The sequence below is a fragment of the Solenopsis invicta genome, chromosome 5, assembly GCF_016802725.1.
Source record: "Solenopsis invicta isolate M01_SB chromosome 5, UNIL_Sinv_3.0, whole genome shotgun sequence".
In the NCBI taxonomy this organism is placed as follows: domain Eukaryota; kingdom Metazoa; phylum Arthropoda; class Insecta; order Hymenoptera; family Formicidae; genus Solenopsis; species Solenopsis invicta.
Window position 1 is genome coordinate 24,563,246 of NC_052668.1, and position 19,728 is coordinate 24,582,973.

General features: G+C 32.1%; 3 protein-coding genes and 1 long non-coding RNA gene across 4 annotated transcripts; 2 read left to right on the forward strand and 2 right to left on the reverse strand.

Moving 5' to 3' along the window:
• Positions 1-7: 7 nt before the first annotated feature.
• On the reverse strand, positions 8-1,659 carry LOC105195258 (40S ribosomal protein S3). The gene is made up of 4 exons (XM_011160623.3): positions 1,527-1,659; positions 756-1,078; positions 488-675; positions 8-247 (listed from the first exon to the last, which is right to left on the reverse strand). The coding sequence occupies exons 1-4, from the start codon at positions 1,557-1,559 to the stop codon at positions 63-65; spliced, it is 729 nt and encodes a 242-aa protein (XP_011158925.1). The 5' UTR covers positions 1,560-1,659; the 3' UTR covers positions 8-62.
• A 270-nt stretch (positions 1,660-1,929) lies between these two features.
• LOC105195259 lies at positions 1,930-4,448 on the forward strand. The gene is made up of 7 exons (XR_850693.3): positions 1,930-2,048; positions 2,396-2,468; positions 2,871-2,947; positions 3,201-3,256; positions 3,511-3,636; positions 3,924-3,972; positions 4,391-4,448. It is a non-coding gene; the product is annotated as an uncharacterized LOC105195259 (long non-coding RNA).
• Positions 4,449-7,202: 2,754 nt separating this feature from the next.
• LOC105195260 (cathepsin O) lies at positions 7,203-11,169 on the forward strand. The gene is made up of 7 exons (XM_011160624.3): positions 7,203-7,476; positions 8,094-8,232; positions 9,336-9,568; positions 9,963-10,108; positions 10,184-10,234; positions 10,502-10,770; positions 11,030-11,169. Exons 1-7 carry the CDS (start codon positions 7,291-7,293, stop codon positions 11,065-11,067), a joined length of 1,062 nt encoding a protein of 353 aa, XP_011158926.2. The 5' UTR covers positions 7,203-7,290; the 3' UTR covers positions 11,068-11,169.
• On the reverse strand, positions 10,236-18,724 carry LOC105195261 (tryptophan 2,3-dioxygenase). Its single transcript, XM_011160625.3, has 7 exons — positions 18,411-18,724; positions 16,788-16,963; positions 15,649-15,857; positions 13,562-13,915; positions 13,004-13,259; positions 12,346-12,439; positions 10,236-12,019 (listed from the first exon to the last, which is right to left on the reverse strand). The coding sequence occupies exons 1-7, from the start codon at positions 18,434-18,436 to the stop codon at positions 11,851-11,853; spliced, it is 1,284 nt and encodes a 427-aa protein (XP_011158927.1). The 5' UTR covers positions 18,437-18,724; the 3' UTR covers positions 10,236-11,850.
• Positions 18,725-19,728: the final 1,004 nt, after the last annotated feature.

Consider the following 19,728-nt stretch of genomic DNA (forward strand, 5'->3'; position numbering starts at 1 on the left):
CAAAGAATTTATTTTCTGTATTTATTTTTTAAATGCATATAAAAATGCATTTAAATTAATTGTTATACGGCGATGGGAGTGGGTTGAGGTATGTCTTTTGATGGCTTCACCTCGGAGATTGGAACCGTCGGTGGTATCTCTTCTTTCGGTTCCACAATCGATACATAGTCGGGAAGAGGCTTTTTCGGGCCGCTTTTTCCATTGGGATCCCATGGAAGCATAATTTTGACTTTGATTCCCAATACACCTAAAATATGTTACAAACAAAATATAATATGAATACAATAAACATAGATGATTTTGTAAAATAAATCAAATGCAAATTTTGATAAAAATTGAATTTACAATTTACATTTACACAAAGTTTCCGAGCATACATATTTTAATATTAAGTTTTTGTCAATGTTTAATGAGTCTTCATAAAGATGATGAATAAAATATTGTCATTTTGTTAACCAAAGCAACAGTTGTAGTAATGCGATTATACCTTGTCGTAGAAGTACATGCCGGGTAGCGGTGTTCACGTATTCGTTAGTCGGCTCACCCGAGTGAATCATAAGACCGTCGACAAATTTCATCGATTTTGCTCTCTGACCGCGTAATTTACCGCTGACAACGACCTCGCAACCCTTTGCACCAGATTCCATGATGAAACGCAGAACACCATAGCACGCCCTGATTAGAATATAATGAAAATTACAAAACGTAATTGGGACTGACGAAATAAATGGAAAGCAAATAAGACTCCGACTTGCCTTCGTACAGCAAGACCTCCGATCAGCTTGTAGCGAAGAGACTCGGCCTGTGCGATGGCGCACAAACCACGAGTGGCCACTTTTTCAGCATACAACTCGACATTCTGTGGTTCCTTGAAGTTAAAACGCTTCTGTACCACGGACGTCAATTCCCTAATTCTGCGTCCCTTTTCGCCGAGCACGCTCTGCGTGTGGGTAGCCAGCAAAATGATCTCGGTCCGATTCGGTGTCACACGAACCTCCACACCTGAATATCCATCTTCGGCGAGCTCGCGAGTCAAGAACTCGTTCAGCTCGGCTCTGAAGACACCATCGCCTACAAACTGAAAATAAAAAGAAGAGTTAAATATATAAACACACTCTTATATATGTGAAATCTTTTACTCATCATAGCAAATATGTATTCGACTTGAATTATTACAATAGAATATCTTAACTCATTATATTTAAGAACTGTTCTATTACTTTACAGGTTATATTCATTGAAGTAAATACACTTGTGTAAAAATCATATATGTTTCAAGACATAACAAAAAAATTAGGATACATCAAATTTCATTTAACAGAAATTTATATATTTCAAATAATTTTGACAATACGCGAAGCTGTAAAATCCACGCGGAAACGACGCTGGGAATCCATGTCATCCGCGAACCGCGGTCATCATATTCGCCCGATTGTCGACAAAATATCGCACCAAAAGCTTTAAACGTTGCGACAACGGGAATATTTTTACGTATTATTCGTGAAAAATGTCTGGAGATCGCTAACCTTCCTCTTTTTAGATATTGAACGGTTCTCCATCACTGCCGCATGTTTTAGCGAAGCCAACGAAAGAAACCAAGAGATCGAAGAGACTATCTAGGGGAGAAATTTGGAGAGGTTGAGCAAGGCGCATGCGTACGAAATATTAGTGGCACCATCTGTCGAGACGATTACGTATAATTATTGCGTGTTGTCGGTAACAAATTCAATTGAATTAATACATCATTGATAATATGCTGTAATGATATTTCTAAAAGTAATTATAATCTAGGACATATTTTAAACATAAAATAATAATTTGTATTATAATGTGAAGAATAAAAGAATGTATGAACGCTAAGTTAAGAACGGTATATGCATAGCGTCGACACCGGTGTCGCGTGAAGTTACGCGAGACGAAGCCGTTTCTCGCCAACTTCACTTGATTCACGTTTCACAGAACGCGGCCGGCGGCAGACGCAGGACGGACGCGGAGCTGCGCGGAGCGGACCAGCTCCGAAAAGGATGTCATTGCAACTCGTTTAATAGGTGAACGAAACTTACATTGATCTCGCCTTAATATTTACTGACAGACTAATCATCGCTTAATATAAATTTGGCGCTCGCGTATCGATAATTCGTGAAAACGCGTATTGGTCGCTCGTAGCTAGAGCGCGTGTATCATTGACAATGATGAAGATGATATCGTATATTGCTAGTAACGTGTGTAGGTATCTATCTACAACACGCCTATTCTAATCGAAATTAAAAGAAAGATATGTAGCGCGGCCGCGACTCAAGCGTGCGGCGTCAATCTTGGTGCATGAAATTGATCGCGCGGGAAACGATCCGAAGCCGGGTCGCCATCTTGATACGTATTTACGTGTTGATTTCAGAACGCGACGGACGCGGAATCAGCGGAATGGCAGATTGGAACCAGAGAGAGTGGCGTCGCGACTCAATTAACAGGTAAGCGAAATCAACATTGCGTAATAGATCGGTGCTCGATGTATCAGCGATCCACATGCATAAAGACGCGTATGTCGCAATAATTAATCTATCAAAGGTGTATTGTGCACTGAACAATTGACAACGCGACGATCATATTATCGGATTCTGAATAATGCACGAGGCTATCTGTCTTTTAATATTTTCTAATATTAATTCATTTACGCTTCTAACGTATGGTATACGAAATAATAATATCAACGTCATAAGAGACAACGTATATTATTCGTTGCACGATACGCGGATAATGCATTAATGTGAAGTTGAGAGAGGAATGAGTAGCGCTAGTCTGAAGTTAACCGCGCGAGAGACAAGGACGAAGCTGTTTGCGCAACCTTGGTTCCATTCCTGTTTTATTTACAGAACGCGGCGGACGCAGGACGGATCGGAACATTCGGAACAGAACTGAGCGGCGCGGCGCGTCGCGACTCGTTTAACAGGTAAACAATCTCACTTTCCCGTCAATATTTATTGTTAGTTTAACCATCGCGTAATACAAATTCTGTACTCATACCGATGATCTGTACATATTTCGCATATTTCGTGGTAATGGTAATTACTCGGTCGAAGGTGTATCGCGCTATCTCCCTTGAAACTTGTCCGATCAAAGTAGCGTCACAAAATATCGCGTAAAGTTGACCGCGCGGGAGATGAAGACGCTTCGCTTTAATTGCATTTACGTTTTATTTGCAGAACGCAACGTACGCGGATCAGCTCCGGAACGAGTGGCGTTACGATTAATCTAATTGGTAAGCAAAATTCATGTTAACCTTGCATTTATTTTTATAATAACATTTAATTGCTGAATAAAACATAAGTTCGATACTTGACATAGCGCGCGATTCTTATTGTATATTCTAATAATTTATTTTCGTTAAGACCATTTCTCCTTTTGCTACATATTGAAATTACAAATAAAAGATGATACTTGCATGCAAAAATAATTTTTCTATATATTTATTTTAAATATTACTTCTATCTGAATATTTTGTATGTGTTACAGATCGTACAGTATCGTATGTACTATAATCCATTATTGCACATCGTGGGATAATCTGAAGATCTGACAACTTAAAAGTAGAAAATGAGACCTAATAGAAGTATCAGGCATCGGTGGAGCAACTTTGCGGTAAGCATTATTGCGTACATGCGTAAAATTAATTGTTTGTTTTATTTCAATAATTTTTTAAAAATAATACCTAGAGAAAAAAGTATTTTAATATAAAACCTCGTAAATTTATTTTTATAAAGTTATTCTTTTTGAAAGCTGTATATATAATTATAATATTTAAAAAATTTTAATTTAGAAGCAATTAAAAAATTCTATACGTGAAGAGAATTATCTTTTGTATTGTTATTTTATCGTAATTATTTTGAGAGCTACTTTAAAATGAATTTTATGTTTTTACGTTACAGATTCATCGTAGCTATGTGGCTGATAAATTTCACTGTTACGCATCTATTGGTAAGTGATAAGAAAAAAATTTATAAACGAAGTAACGAAACTATGAAATATAGCAAGTTATATACTTTTTAATAATATAAAAAAAAGGTTTCCTAATAAAAATTAAAAAAAAATTATCTCAAAAAATTATAAGTTTAAATAAATAAGATTATGCCTGAACATAATACTAATTTCACAAATTAAAATTATGGACGCGATGTAAAATACGGATTTCTATGTCAATATATTATTATAATTTTAACTCATGAATTTATTATTATGTCGCGACATAATTTTAATTCGACGAATTATAACTATTTTTATGAATAAAATTGAATAAAATTTGTACAAATAAAATTCAATAAGCAAAATAATTGTTTTTTAAAATATTAAACATTTTAAACGCTGCTATAACTTTTTTTATACTTGTATGTTACAGATTAACTCCAGAGGATCTGAGAGGAGGCGGAGGTCCGGTAGAGGCATCGGGCCCCAGCGGAGCAACCTTGGGGTAAATATAATTTCTTATTTATATAAATTTAATAGTCTTCTTCCTTTTTATTTAATTTTATCGCAATAAATTAAAAAAAAAAATACTTGAAGAAAGAAAAATCATATAATATGTTATACAAATTGAATTTTATAACGGTATTTTTCGGATATGTTATATTTATATTACTAAATATCTAATTGAAAGATGAATTGTAAAAGTTTGATGTGCTTGTAAAAATGAACTTTTGAAATATTGATCAGTTTGAGCGCAATTTTAATTTGAATATCAAATTTCTGTGTTACAGTATCAACGCAGCTTCGTGGCTGAAAAACTCCGCTCGTTGCGCATCGGGTCGGTGAGTGACACATTTTTTTATAATAGGATAACAAATCTATGAAATTTATTTTTTATTAAATTCATGTATTATTCCAACAAAATAGTAATGGAAATAAATGCATCTTTTCATAGATTCGTTGTTCTAAAATGGATAGATTAGATCAGATAGGCTGAATAATTAATCCTGTAGCATCATCATATGTATATCAATTTATTGTGCTTATGAGAATCTTTTATTGTAATTACATTCAAAACAGACAAAGACATTTTTCTACAGTAGAAAAATGTTTATATATTCATATACATATTTTCTATTCTTTATCTGTATGCTGTTCATTCTATTGCTTTAGTGTTCTTTAAGAAGAATTATTATTATGAAATTAAAGAGAAGTTAAATTAAATTTAATTAATATTCTATTAGCAATCACATAATCACCTATCTTTTTCTGAGGTATGATTATTTACATATTACGTTCTTATAACAATTCGTGATTGACATAATGTTAACATTAATCGTTTGTCGACGCTAGAATTCAGCCGATAGTAAAGAAGTTTGTCTCTTATTCTTTGGCTCACATACAGCCAGAATGAAATAGTTAGAAGCAACTCAATAGGTAATAATTTGTTCGCAAATTAAATTACATCTTCTTACTTGATATTTTTTTCAATTATTAACAATTTCCCGTATTTTCTACGGTTAAGTGATTTCGCTGGATTTAACCAACACATAATAAGTCACTTATATTATATCCGCGGTTTTACTGTACATCTGTGCAGTAAGTAAGATCGGGTAGATAGGAATATGTGAGTAGATAAGCACGAATGAATAGAAATACGGGTGGGCAGCAATTATTGTAAGAGCTGTAAAACATAATATAATACGCATAAACGTAATAATAATTATACAAGCATAATGCCAGCATAATCGATCTAAAGATAAAAATACAGTAGGAATACTATTATACATATCACATATAATATGATTTCATCTATCTACATAATGTGAAATCGATAAAACGCGTATAGTAACACAAAATTCTTTAAATTAATGTGTATGGTATGCTTTCAAATTTTTATTTTGATATATATATATATATATATATATATATATATATATATATAAAAGAATTAAAAAAATATTTTAAACGTTTATAATAGTTCAATTTTTAAATAAAAGAGAATATTAACAATTTCGGATAATTTTCATTAAAATTCCTTTTAATTTCATTAAAAGTATTTAAAATCATTAACAATGTATTAAAACATGCAACAGATAAATTTATAGAATAAAGATTAGAAAAAAAGTATAAAATTAAAGAAAATAGGACCGTCGAATAAAATCGGCGGGGTGATGGAGAACCTCTGCAGATTGATCCGTTTTTACCAAAATAAGTTTATTGAATTTTTAAATTAAAAATATACATACAGCCAGCAAACAATAGCATTATGTCATTATAATTGAACGAATGGTATCGTGATAGATTCTGACAACTTATTAAGAAAAAGAAAAGGAAATTTGACAAATTTAAAATAGAAGGAAGAAACCTAAGAGAGACATGAGATCCTAGAGACCCAAATATATTACATATGTAAAATTAATAAGTCATTTCCATTTATTCAAATTGATTTATCTTGATAAATTATAAATAATTAGAGAATGACAAAAGATTTAAAATTTTGAGAAGAGAAAAGATTAAAAATCTGACAAGAGGAAATATAGGAAAGGCATCGAGCTCTGGTAGAGCAATCTTGAAGCAAATATAATGTCTTATTTGCATAAATTTATTAGTTTTTTCCAATTATTCGATTATATTTCAATAAAATTTATCGTATGATACGATTGTATCACTGTACGATTTTAGTACAGACTTGTACAGACTGTTCTTATCGGCAGTGTCAGAAAATATAATTCTATACGCGAGAATTGACGTTGGTGGTGCTAGTTTCGACGGCATCATAAAAAAGGCTGGAATGGCCACTCTCAAATTTTTCTCTGTTCACTGTATCAAAAATCTTAAGTCTTTTAGCAAAAAGCTTTTTTGGTTTAGAAATTGGAGTCATACAAATTATTAGTAATAAGTCATTACCTTCTTAATCATTTTTGTCTAAAGTTTCCAAACCATCAAAATCAAAGAAGTTAAAATATTGTTTAATAATATTTCTATTTTTACTAAAAATAATAAAAATCTAAACGTAATAAAAAATAAAATTATTTTATATTTAATTTTATTAAAAAAATATTGATTTCAAATATAAAAAAACATCTTTTTTGTAACTAATTTGTTAACTATTACAAAAATATCCTCATACTGTATACACATAAAAATTCCAAGAAGAAATATTAAATATTGTCGCCATTACCTAGCGGTATGCTAGTCACACTTGCTTACTCGACAAATCTTTAAATACTGGCTGCACTCGGTTGTCTCACCACTCTTCACTTATCGCGTCTGCGTGACAACGCGACGCACATCACGAATGTGCGTCGTCTGTGTTGTCGTGCACGAGACATGGAGTGGCGAACAGTGGTAGTGATAGTGCTGGTCGTGAGTCTTTGCTTCTTTATCGTACCAATCAAAGTCGGGCCCGATAAAACCGTCGAAAACGCGGAACTGTTCGTGAACTACGTAGCTCGTTACAACAAATCCTACAGAGATGATCCTGTGGAATATCAAGAGCGGTTCGAGCGTTTTCAGGTGAAGATTTATCTGCAAACCGATCGTAGAAATCGCGGTCGGCTTAAAAAATGATAAAATTGCGTTAACGGCGTTGTTTCCTTTGGATTTAATTCATTGTTTATTCCATGTGCACAGTGACACGTTTATAGTTTAAACATAATTTCCATTAAGGGGTTTTAAATGATAATCGCTTATTAAACGCATTCCAATACGCGCGCGCGCGCGTATTATGAGTCACTCGTGTTTGCGCTGTCACTTTGAACGATATATTAATTAGTTTTATCAGCACTGACAGGAGCAGAAAATAATAATGAGAAGCGTTAAATTTGTTTAATGTGAGATTTAGTACAATTTTATGTGACATTAATGTTCCGCTGTATTGATACACTTGTCATTTATTTTATTTCAGAATCTTCTAAACAAATTATTTATCTGGAATATGCACCATGTGTTAATTAATTGAAATAATAATAATTAAAGATATATGTGATCTAAATGAAAGAAAATAATGAAATATATCAAGAGATTATGTGGTAATATAAGTAGAAATTGTGTTTGTAAATTAACACAAATGCAAGTAAATGTAACTTCTTTTTATAATATGCAGCATTAATTAGGGAATAAATCAATTGCAGAAATCATTGCGAGATATCGAAAGGCTGAATGGTCTACGATCGTCGCAAGAAAGCGCGTACTATGGGTTGACAGAATTCTCCGATTTATCCGAGGATGAATTTCTGCAACGAGCACTACTGCCCGATTTACCTTTGCGGGGTATGTTTAAGAAAAATATGTAGCTTAAATTAATAGCTTAAGAAAAAATAATTGAAGTTAATATCTTAAGGTAACTAAACGTTTAGTTTGAAATACGAGCAATCATGAGAACAGAGCAGAGCAGAACATCAACGAATGTCGAATCTCTTTCAATGTGTGTGACAATATTTGTTTCTTTTTTAAACGTTCGTTTATCAGTACATAACATGTTGCGATAATATTAATTAGTATAACATTAGTATAACTATTGCATAAGTGCACGCTGCGCCGTAAAGATATAGTTTCTTGAATAATTTTTTCTTTAGACTCACAATCAGTCGAAAGACAAAAGGTGAGACTAAAAATTTGTAAATCTTGGAAAAATCTTCGAGATTCTTTAAAATTAAGTTTGCTACATTATTATTTAAAAACTAACAAGAGTTTCCCGAATAATTTCGTCCCGAATAATTTCGGTTCACGGCGCGCATTAATAATTATTTTGTCTTAACATTAATATTAAAAAGAGAAAAGATTTTTAAATCTTGGGAATCTTCAAGATTTAGTAAAATTGATTATGTTATAAACAATAGTAAGTGAGATTAGGTCCGATAATGTGAATAATGTAATAAAATGAAGAAAAAAACGCTAGACGGATTTTAGTTCCTGATAATATTTGTGTGAATTATTACAATTTCCAGTTTCACATGCAATGTTTGGTAGTAAATGCTTTACAATTTTGTACAGGATGCTTAGCAGTTTTGAGATGTTAGTATAGAAATATTATTGCATTTCTTGTTAATTTAATTTGTGATCGATCTAAAAATTTAGATCAGAAAATAATATTAGCGTAGCTTTACTGTGATTCAAAACCGACAAATAATCGACGTGCATGTTTCAGTTCATTGCAGTTTGCGTTAACTGGAATTTGTAAAAATTCACATAAATATTGTTAGGCCCCAATCTTCGTCTCGACCGAAAATTCTTCTTCACTTAATTGTGTTATGACCTTATTATATTATTTAATAGTCAATAAAAACTTCTCGCGAGAAAGCTCCGTCCGCAACTAGCACAATGTAGAGTTGTAATTTATTTGCTGATATAAATACGACAACTTTGTCAATCAGGTCAAAAACATACAACAGCGTCGTATTATCATCAGCACTCTACAGGCTCGGTTAATCGTGTGCAAAGGGCGGCGGACATACCCTCTAAGTTTGACTGGCGGGACCAAGGAGTCGTAGGGCCAGTAGTGAGCCAAGAGAGTTGCGGTGCATGCTGGGCGTTCAGCACTGTCGGGGTGGCCGAATCGATGTACGCCATCAAAAACGGAACTTTGTATTCCTTTAGCGTGCAGGAAGTAGGTCGTTATATTCCTGACACGCGCTTTTCTATTTACCAAGCGAGGGAACCGCTCGAGAAAGCCCGCGCGTACCGAAATACAAATTTCACGGAAGTGCTTTCGTAGTTATCGTTGAATAAATTGGCCGCGCGCATTGATGGACATGGAAAGCAGCTGGGTTCCTCCAGCAGCTCCCTCGATCTTTCAACGAAGTCTCTGAACGCTTATACCGCAGGGAACCAGAAAAGTTTTGGGATTTAAGACGCACGAGAGAATAACTCTTGAATACTCCGGAAGGGAAATCGCGATGCTACAAGAGACGGACAATGTCGTGAAAATCTCAAAACTTTTTTCAGACGTCCCTGTACGTTACTTTATCAGTCAAGATAGTTTAACCTCCAACATTACATAGATGATCGACTGCATGCCAGGCGGTTACGGATGTCAAGGCGGTGACGTGTGCAGTCTACTGTCGTGGCTGCTGAAGTCGAAAACGAGAATTGTATCTGAGACTAATTACCCTCTCACGTTGCGAACCGACGCGTGCACATTGCCTAAGTAGGTTACATGTAAATGGTGAGGATGTTTCTTTTTTTAGCGAACGCAGAAATGTGACTAGATTTGATTTTTCAGAATTTCCGCGAAGACGTCGGGCGTTAGGATAATGGACTTCACATGTGACAGGTAGTAAATTTTTTGTTTGTGAATTATTATTTACAATGCTCTGCTTACTACTATTATTATTTATATAATAATCTTTCTTTTCCATACGAAATACACGATATCGTACAAACATATTTCTTTCTTTCTTTTACTATATAATGCATATCAAATTGTCGATTAGGTCGGCGTTAACAAATGGCAAAAGCCTAAAAACTTTCGGCTGAACGACAGCTTCACTGTCCGATGCTCCGATTCTTGCAAATATTGTACTAAACGAGTTTGTTTCAGCTTTGTAGACGCAGAGACTAAACTTTTGACACTGCTCGTTACTCATGGACCCGTGGCGGCTGCCGTGAACGCCATATCTTGGCAGAATTATTTAGGCGGCGTAATACAATATCATTGCGACGGTTCATTCAACAGCTTGAATCACGCGGTGCAGATAGTGGGATATGACAGAGGAGCGAGTATACCGCATTATATCATTAAAAATTCGTGGGGAACGTCCTTTGGTAACAAAGGTTACATTTATATTGCGATCGGCAAAAACTTATGCGGTAAGACCGATCTAAAAATTTAGCTGGATACAGATCAGAAAATAATTTTACGTCGAGCCATCAAAATAATTGTATAGGACGCCCAAACATGATAACGTTGCTGTAAATAATTTTAAACATTCTCGCAATCAAGTTAAACATTCGATTCAATTTTTCAAGGTTCAACATAATTATTTTCAGATCTGTATTTTAGCAAAATTGTTCTTTCCGTAAGCTTTTATTTTTACAGCGAATAAACTGTAGCATTACGTGTTCGCAGGTATAGCCAATCAAGTCTCCTCGCTCGAAGTTGTTTAATCGAATCGCAGCATCTTAAATCACGCAGCGTTTTCAATTTCTAACGAAATAAATCAAAAAGTTTTAAAAAAATTGTACTTAATAAAATGTTTTACCAGGTAAGCGACAGAGTGATGATGTTAATTATGCCTTCCATACTATTTGTCAGAAGTCTACCAATTACTTGCTGTGATAAAAGGCAATCCAAGAGAAAAGTTACTCTGCAAGACAGCGATAGCTATAAATCTACAATCTTTAAAAGTTACACACAGCCGTATGAGTTTTCTTTCCTTATAACAGTACTGCGAACCCGTTCAAGACATTGACTTTTTCTTACATCTTTCTGTCTAGCAGACTCCATACATCAAAATCCACATAAGTAATTTTTTTATAACTGATTTCTAACTATTTGATTCTAACTATTTTCAGCTTTTAATATTTTAACGCTATCATAAATTAATTCTGAAAATCACACAAATTGAGTTTCTTTTTACGTCCATTTCTGCCAACGTAAAGTAACTTTATACACATAATTTCGGTTTAACTTACTCTTTATTTTTTCTAATTCTTAGATCTAGAAAAAAGATATGAAATAAATTAAACCGAAATTAAAGTAAATGTATATTTATTGATAGAAATGGACCTCTCAGAAATTTAACTTTAATGCTAAAAATCTTAAAGAGAGCATTCGTCTAAATACAGTATCTAATTATTGTATCAGCGTGAGTGCATAATATACACTGGCTACGTGATATTAGAGAAATAAAACTTATTAAAACTTTATAAAGTTTCGTGTCATGCTATTTATGAATTACCTAAAGAGTCCATCAATTCTTGATTTTCGTTCACTGTCCAATCGGACGAAGCAATTGATAACTTCATTTTCATCTGCTTCGTCAACGGCGGGATCATGTGACGTGGTATCAGGAAGGTTGACAGGTTGAATAAATCCAGAAAGACTTTGTATCTGTCGCTATTTGTCAAGATACATGAAACAAGCGAAATGTATTATTATTAGAAGTACTAGCAAAACAGACGTTTCTGAAGTGACGTGTTGAACGATAATTGACAACAGTTATCCAAGTGTAAATGATGATTTATTAAATTATCGATAAACAAATATTGTATATGTTAATGATTTAATGACTTATGACATTATAATAATAATATTTGTTCGGATGATAAGGACTCGCAATAAATGCTATTTCACGATATTTTCATTGCCATTCTGTCTTTTCAGTAAATAAATTATTTCGTATATATTTTTATCATTAATTGAAGCATAAGCATAATAAATACCTTAATGTGGATTTCAAATAATGATACCCGGAGGTGCCACCGGTGCCAAATTGTTGAACTCCAATCATCCTTTGTACCATAATAACATGGTTATCTAAAAAAACACATTCCAGTAGTTATACGAGTAGATAAGATTACACAGAACAGAATATGATTATATTAAGTGTCACGATATGATTATTTCAAGTGTGACGGCGTCATTAATAATTTAAGATTAATAAAATAATAGCATATGCACAGTATTACGCTTAGATAATTTAAAATTATCTAGAAAAAGATAAGATAAATTATATGTAAACACATATCTTGAATAAGACAAAGATGGTTTAACTTTTAATTTAACTAGATAAAAAATAAAATCATATATTGTTTCAGCTGGATAATTATGTGCATTTGTGAGTTAAAGAGTACACGAAGAGAACAATTTTGCTGAAAAAAATTTATATTGAACCATTTAAAAAATTGTATCGGATGTTTAATGTGGTTGCTAAAACGTGAAAGTGTTGTTTGCAGCAACATTATCACGATCGGATGTCTTACAAAATTATTTAGATCGCTTGACATAAAATTATTTTCTAATCTATCTAGCTACATTTTTAGATGCTACAATAAAATTTTTCTTCCCGAGTAGTATCTAGTAATAAGTGTTTTCTCTTACACCTCCATTTTGTGATTAGAGAGTCGATATCCATAAGCGCCGTGAGGATCTGATGCGGCTGGCTGAATCGTGGCTCATCCCGATATAGAGTGATCATTATTGCTCCTTGAAGGGCGCTGTGCGAAAATCTACGTTCCCCACGAGACACGAGAGAGTTGTGGTGCGACACGTTGAAGACTGAGTTGAAAATATCTTGTCGCGAACGCACATTTTTTAAATTATATTCTTTGTCGTCTTCCTTCATGTCTGGAAATTTCTGAAATTTGGCAAATTGTGAATAGCCAATTGAAATTTGAAAATAAGATATTTGCTTTACCTTGTAACCTTATAATTTTCAATGTTATCTTCATAAATAATATTGCTTCAAATTAAATTTTTCAGCACAAAAATGCTTGTGATAATATGTATTAGAAGACACAGAGTATTTATTTTTTTTTAGGTTTTTCTAAAAACAATTTGTCACCAAAATTTTGTTGATGCGAGATACGAAAATCAGCGAATTTAACTATGATGCATTAATTATGATATTTTAAGATCAGTGGTCTTGGGCATACATACATGTATGGCTTGTTCTTGCTCGGCCAACATTTTTTCCACTGATCGCTTGTACTTTCCCCAGAAATCGAAGTCGTGCGTCTCGAGTCCTGGCGTTCGGCTCAACCAACTCTGAACCAGAGTACTGAGACTGGGTTCCACCTCCGATCGCTTGATCGCCTCGATGACTTCAGGATCTTTCCCGAAGACCTTTAGGTAATTAGATTTGACTCTGTCCTCCTGTTTCATGCCCAGTTTGTTTTCCAGCAAACGAAATTGCACCGATTGAAAACCCGAGGCCGGGCACAATAAGTGTCTAAACGCCATGAAATCCAGCGGCGTCATCGTTTCCAGAATTGAAACTTGCTCCACTAACAACTAAATCATGATATTTGTTTGTAAATAATTCTTATGGTTCTGTCAGATCGTGTTAAAAAGAAGCAAGCACAGCCAAACTAGTATTTGTGTGTGAGGTAAATTATATTATTAAATCAGAATTGGATAAATTAATATATTTTTTAAATTGAATTAATTTAAAGTTAATAGCTTATAAAGTTAATGCAGTTACGTTAAAAGTTACATGAACAAAAATTTAATTCAATTAAACATTAATTTTTCAAAAGTATAATTCATATTAAATTATAAACTCGTAATTTAAAAAAAATAAATTATTTAAAACAATTATAATATGGATTATCAAACAAATTTTTTTTATATAGAAATGTACTTTTTTATTTCTTTTTTCTTTTACGTAAATTTGTAACTCGGGAGAAAAGTTAGTAAATTAAAGTTTGTGTTTCAAAAATAACTGATTAAAGTTAAAAATTAAATCATTGAAATTAACAAAGTTAATTTTAACTTTTTAACTAGTTACTATCCAACTCTGTGTCAAATATACACACTATTGATTTCATCATTTGTTTTTTTGTCGTAATTATAAATGAGATTAATTATTTTTACAAGGAAGAGACATATTTTACTAACTGTAAAATAACGCAAGCATATGACCAACTAATCTTGCAACTACATCTTGAAATATTCTCATCGATTTGTCAATGCGGCTGCATTCGCATTTCTATGGGTGCCAGTACGAAGCGAAGAATACATGAGCAACATAATACGTTAATATTACAAGGCATTGTAAGGTGCATCGTCTGGAAGTGCAGCATAACTGTATTCTTTAGAGAACGCAAGAATAATTTCTCTTTTAACATAAATTTGACGCTATCTCACAATTCCAGAATTTTAATGCACTCGTGTACATTGCAGAGATTAGATATTACATCTTACATGTTTTGCGAACGGTATTGAAGGCAAATTTGCGATAGTTGCTCGCGCTTGTGTTAGCCGCTTCTATTGTAATTCTATTTCGAGACACTCGATATTACGTGCTCGTGCATATCGAGAATGTAATATCGCGGAGAGATGTTTTATCGAATCAAAATAAAGAAAGGTACGACCGCACCTTCTGCGGTATTGAAAAATAAAATAACGGGTTTGTTACCTAACGTAACTCTTCTCCGTTCTCCCTTTAATGTACGCCCGCGGTGTCGCATATCGTCTAGAAATATTATCTTACTGAACTCCCGGCGGGATCCCTTTGTGGTTCCCACAGTCTTATTTATCGCATCGTGCCTAAATCGGGAAGGAAAAATTGTCGCGGCACGTCAGGCATTTGATACGTCGGCCGTTACGAAATGTTTATCGATCTAGTTTATCGCAAAGTCAGAAGCAAGTCAGAAGTGACGTAAAGAAAATATCGTGATATGTTACTCAATACGACTGTAGCGTCGATTTGCTGCGTTCGATAATTTCGTAACATGCAGGAGGATGTAAGAGAAAGTGTCACGAACAGTAAACAGCTTTGTGTCTGGCGAGACAGAAAAAATTCGATTAAAGGGACACGCCCCGTGCAGGCAGTGACAGACTAATCGGCTTTGCAATAAAGGGCCGTTCACTTTGCATCGTCATCGTCTTTATTATTGAACGAAAAGACTTTTCTGTGAGGCATTCATGTGGCCCTAATTATATTCTATTATTAGACAAATTTGCATAAAACCGTTTATTTCCGTATGAGAACCCTTCCCGAAAGAATCACTTTTAAAACGCACCTTTAGGATAAGCACAATGCGATTCAATCGTTGTAGAATTTCCAGGGTTTTTGACTCGTTCAAGACGTGAGAGATTCTATTGCCCTGGCTGATGGCGGAATGATCATTAGAAGACCCGTTGGATACCTTCTCATTGTTGGATTCGAAGCTAAAGAGTGCTCTAACGGAATCGAGCTCGAAAATAATTTGCTTGAACCAAAGCTCGTACGCTACAACAAATCGGGAAACAATGATGCAATTGAAATAATATAAACGTTCCAATACAAACAACTCAGCAACTATAAAATAGTTATTAAAATATATAAAGTCATGAATATATACAGGGATTTACAAAATTTGTCAAATTATATTATTGTTAGGAATTGTATTTAAAAATTTGTTGACAAAGATTTATAGCAAGATCGTAAATATTTGCTTGTTTGTACGTTACCTATGTTTATATTAGAAACCACTTTCCATTTTCGTCAAATTCCTTATTCAAATCAGTTAATTGCAAATAATTATTATATAATACATTATTATGTATCCTCATTTCGTGTTTCTTGCTTTTTATCTATTGTCTCTTCCTTTTACGCAAAATTTTCGAAATTGGTGAGATCAAAGTTAACGAAAGCAAGAAATACGAGAGTTGATAAAATAAATGGGACAAAAAAGCAATAGACGAAAAACAAAAACAGAAAGCATGGAGTACACTAGCAAGGAGTAGATTAGCTTTTAATTAGCGAACCATGGTATTCTATTACTTATTATTCTATTACTTATTCGATACATTTCGTAAATAAAAAATACTTTGAAAAACTGCAGGGAAATATTTTGAAATTATACATTTTATTTTTTTTATATATATTTAGTGTACTTTATTTTTATTTTTCTTTTTTTCTTCTTGTTTTTTATATGTTTCATTCGCTATAACAAACGACATTTTTATTATCTTCTTCTGTTTCTTTTAGATAGGTATTATTTAAAATTTTAAAAAAAGATAATTCATTAAATAAACAATCACTGAGATTTTGCACTGTTGAAACAGAATTCATGGAACGTAATGAAAAGATAAATAAAGATATTATTTTGTCGCACCTTCAGTTCTGTTGCTACGGCACAAGTAAAAAAAAAAATTATCAGAATTATTAGTAAAATACCTTGATGGGTAATAATAAAGAGATGCTCATCGTGAACTTGATTGCCGTATTCGGCGCTGAGAAGTCTTTGTGCGGATAAGACCTTGTCTAAAAGCAAATATTCGCTATAGTGCAACGCCGGTCCTTTCGTTAATTCGCCATTCTGGATCCGATCATCTCGATCATGATTATTCTCCCTTCAACAGATACGTTCGTCATTAGTTTTTATGTGATCACATTATAAAAAACAACACGTGACCGATTACAGCATGATGAAATAGAATGATGATAAACCGTTTAATGTAATCTGTTTTGACGAATGCTTCTTAAAGACTTTCGTCATAACTTTATCATTTAAAAATACAGATTTTTTTAAAATTGTGTGAAATCACTGGATTTCAGTGTATTAGTTGTTCTGAGATACAATTTATTTTAGGAAATGTGTTTTTAAAGCACCACGTCTTTCTTTTTTATATTGGGCTCTAGATTGAAGTTAAAGGATTACAAGAAACTTTTGAAGTATATTGTTGTGATATTTTCTATTTATTAAAGTAGAGTGAAAGATCATTACTGATAGTGTCTATACTGTCAAACAAAATTAAAATACTTTTTAAGGTGTAAAAACTACATTTTATATTACTTTATCACTTTTTAATAGAATTTTTAACATATCTAAGTATTTATGACAGTTGACTAAAAATACAAATTAATCACTTAATTAAAAATAAAATGTTTGAGAAACTAATTTTTTATTGAGTTACATCCATTTTTATTAGTGCAGTAAATAATAAGTAGCTGTAAAAAAACATATTTTTCTGATAAAATAATGTTAAAATAAAAGAAAAAAATAAATATCAATTTGTATAATGCATTTATTAATATTAGTAAAATGTTCACTATTTTGTGTTTTTCTTAATATTGTCAACAGTATTATGCTCATCAATCATAAAATGAACATAATATTGACATCTTCGAAAAACAGATAATATAACCTGATGTAATAGGTATCGATACATTTTTATCTGCTTTCATCATTCAAATAATCAAATTATTGAAGTTCTGAGAAGTACTATTATTGTAACACTATTATTCTAATACTAGATATTATAATAAACTGGATATTATTTTCATATATCGAATTTATTCTAAAAGTTTATACATATCTATTGAGGTTAATATAATTACAATAATTAAATAAATAAAATAAATATAATTACAATAATTAAATAAATAAAATAAAATAAAATAAATACGCCAAAAAAGTTTTTAGAATAATATTCAAATTATTTTTTCAATTTTTTTATTAAAAAAAGTTATTATTAAATTAATTTTTAATTCAATACTGTGATGTTACTAATTCTTGTTCAACGTTTAACTGTGTTTTAAGACCGAAAAAATTTATTCAGAACGCAATTTCGTGAACATGAAAAAGTATATAAAATCACACAATAAATATATCAGCACTAAGAACTAACGATAAGCCTATAAGACTTTTTCATTTATTATTATAAATATCTTAAATCAAATGTGACACTTCATGTGCCAGTAATATGGTCTTTTATTTAATTTTTGATGTGATAAATAATAATTGAGAATTTTTTTTAAGTATGTATGAATATTGACAGTTAATAATAGTTTACTTACGCATTATTCTTCACTGGGCAAGACATTGTTCAAATAGAGCTTTTCACGTTAATACGAGAAATAGCTAAGGTAACACTTTAGGATTTCACAAAATATTCGATATTTCTTGCTTTCCTTTTAGAGAAAGAATTAATTGTTTGAGAAAGAAAATTCTTTTTTAATACAGATTATAATTCGCCTAGACAATCCAACGTATTGAAATTTCTTAAGTACGATGTGCCGAGTGTCGCGTTTGCGTGTACAAGAGACCATGCGTGACGCACGTTGTCAGAGAGGTGGATGGCGCTCGACTAACGTTCGATTCGTCGTTCAGTTATTTTATCTTCTATATAATAACAATATTATTACAGAAAAATGTTACAGTGGAATGTGATAGTAGTAATTGTTTCGTAAACGACTTGTTGAGTAATATTTATTTTCTTCAAAACGTTATCGACTTATCAAAATTAAAAGTAATTTTGTATTTACGTTAAAAAAAAAATATTATATATATAGTATAAATCTCTCCCGCCTCTCCACGAATATAATCGCTCAATATAAATTGTTGTTATTAATTGTTATATTCGATTAAAGTAAATTTCTTTTGATACTTTCAACGGACGTGCGAATCATTTAATGTATTATACATCTATTCTATCAATTACTTTAATTAATTTAATTGCAAAATGAAACTATTAATAACGAGTAGAAAATGCAGTTTGAACACAGTTTGAATATAAAACTAATAACTTTTTAAATAATCATCACACATATATACATTGTACAAGTAAAATATGTATGCATGTACTGTATGTTTTATCAGGTTTTAGAAAAAATGAGTTATTTATAACGCCGTTACATGTTTTTCTTATAACAGCTTTATTTTTCTTTTTTTATAGCTTTCTCTAATCAAAATGATAACAATAATTAAGCTTGCAAATTAATAATTTAATTAGAATTTTATCAAAACCGATATCATTTATGTTCTGATTGGGTTTGCAAAATTTGCCATTCAGAAAATAACAAATTAGTGCCAAAAATCGCGCAAAATTTGATAACTTAATCTAACAGTAAATAAACGGCAAAAACCAAGGAATAATATACATGGCATGATACGACAGTAAATTGCCAGCAAATATTATCGTGTGAGATGTTGTGTATGTAGCTCAATTATCTGATTATCTACTTTTTTAAATATCTATTTTATCTTTAAATGACAGTTTACATACCATTCGGATAACATTATGTCTAAAGAATATTATAAAGAAAGTAGTTTTTAAATTTTATTTTCAAAATTTTCATACTAAAATTTGAATTTCGCTAAATTGACATTTGTTTT

Excerpts from the sequence above, each read along its gene's own strand:
- LOC105195261 (XM_011160625.3), bottom strand. The coding sequence starts at position 18,436 with ATGTCTTGCCCAGTGAAGAATAATGC. Across the intron at positions 16,964-18,410 it reads TGCCCAGTGAAGAATAATGC|GGAGAATAATCATGATCGAG; the intron begins GTAAGTAAACTA and ends TATCTGTTGAAG. Across the intron at positions 12,440-13,003 it reads TCTAATCACAAAATGGAGGT|ATAACCATGTTATTATGGTA; the intron begins GTAAGAGAAAAC and ends GTGTTTTTTTAG.
- LOC105195258 (XM_011160623.3), bottom strand. The coding sequence starts at position 1,559 with ATGGAGAACCGTTCAATATCTAAAAAGAGGAAG. Across the intron at positions 1,079-1,526 it reads CAATATCTAAAAAGAGGAAG|TTTGTAGGCGATGGTGTCTT; the intron begins GTTAGCGATCTC and ends TTTTATTTTCAG. Across the intron at positions 676-755 it reads GGAGGTCTTGCTGTACGAAG|GGCGTGCTATGGTGTTCTGC; the intron begins GCAAGTCGGAGT and ends TATTCTAATCAG.
- LOC105195260 (XM_011160624.3), top strand. The coding sequence starts at position 7,291 with ATGGAGTGGCGAACAGTGGTAGTGATAGTGCTGGTCGTGAGTCTTTGC. Across the intron at positions 7,477-8,093 it reads AGCGGTTCGAGCGTTTTCAG|AAATCATTGCGAGATATCGA; the intron begins GTGAAGATTTAT and ends AATCAATTGCAG. Across the intron at positions 8,233-9,335 it reads GCCCGATTTACCTTTGCGGG|GTCAAAAACATACAACAGCG; the intron begins GTATGTTTAAGA and ends TTTGTCAATCAG.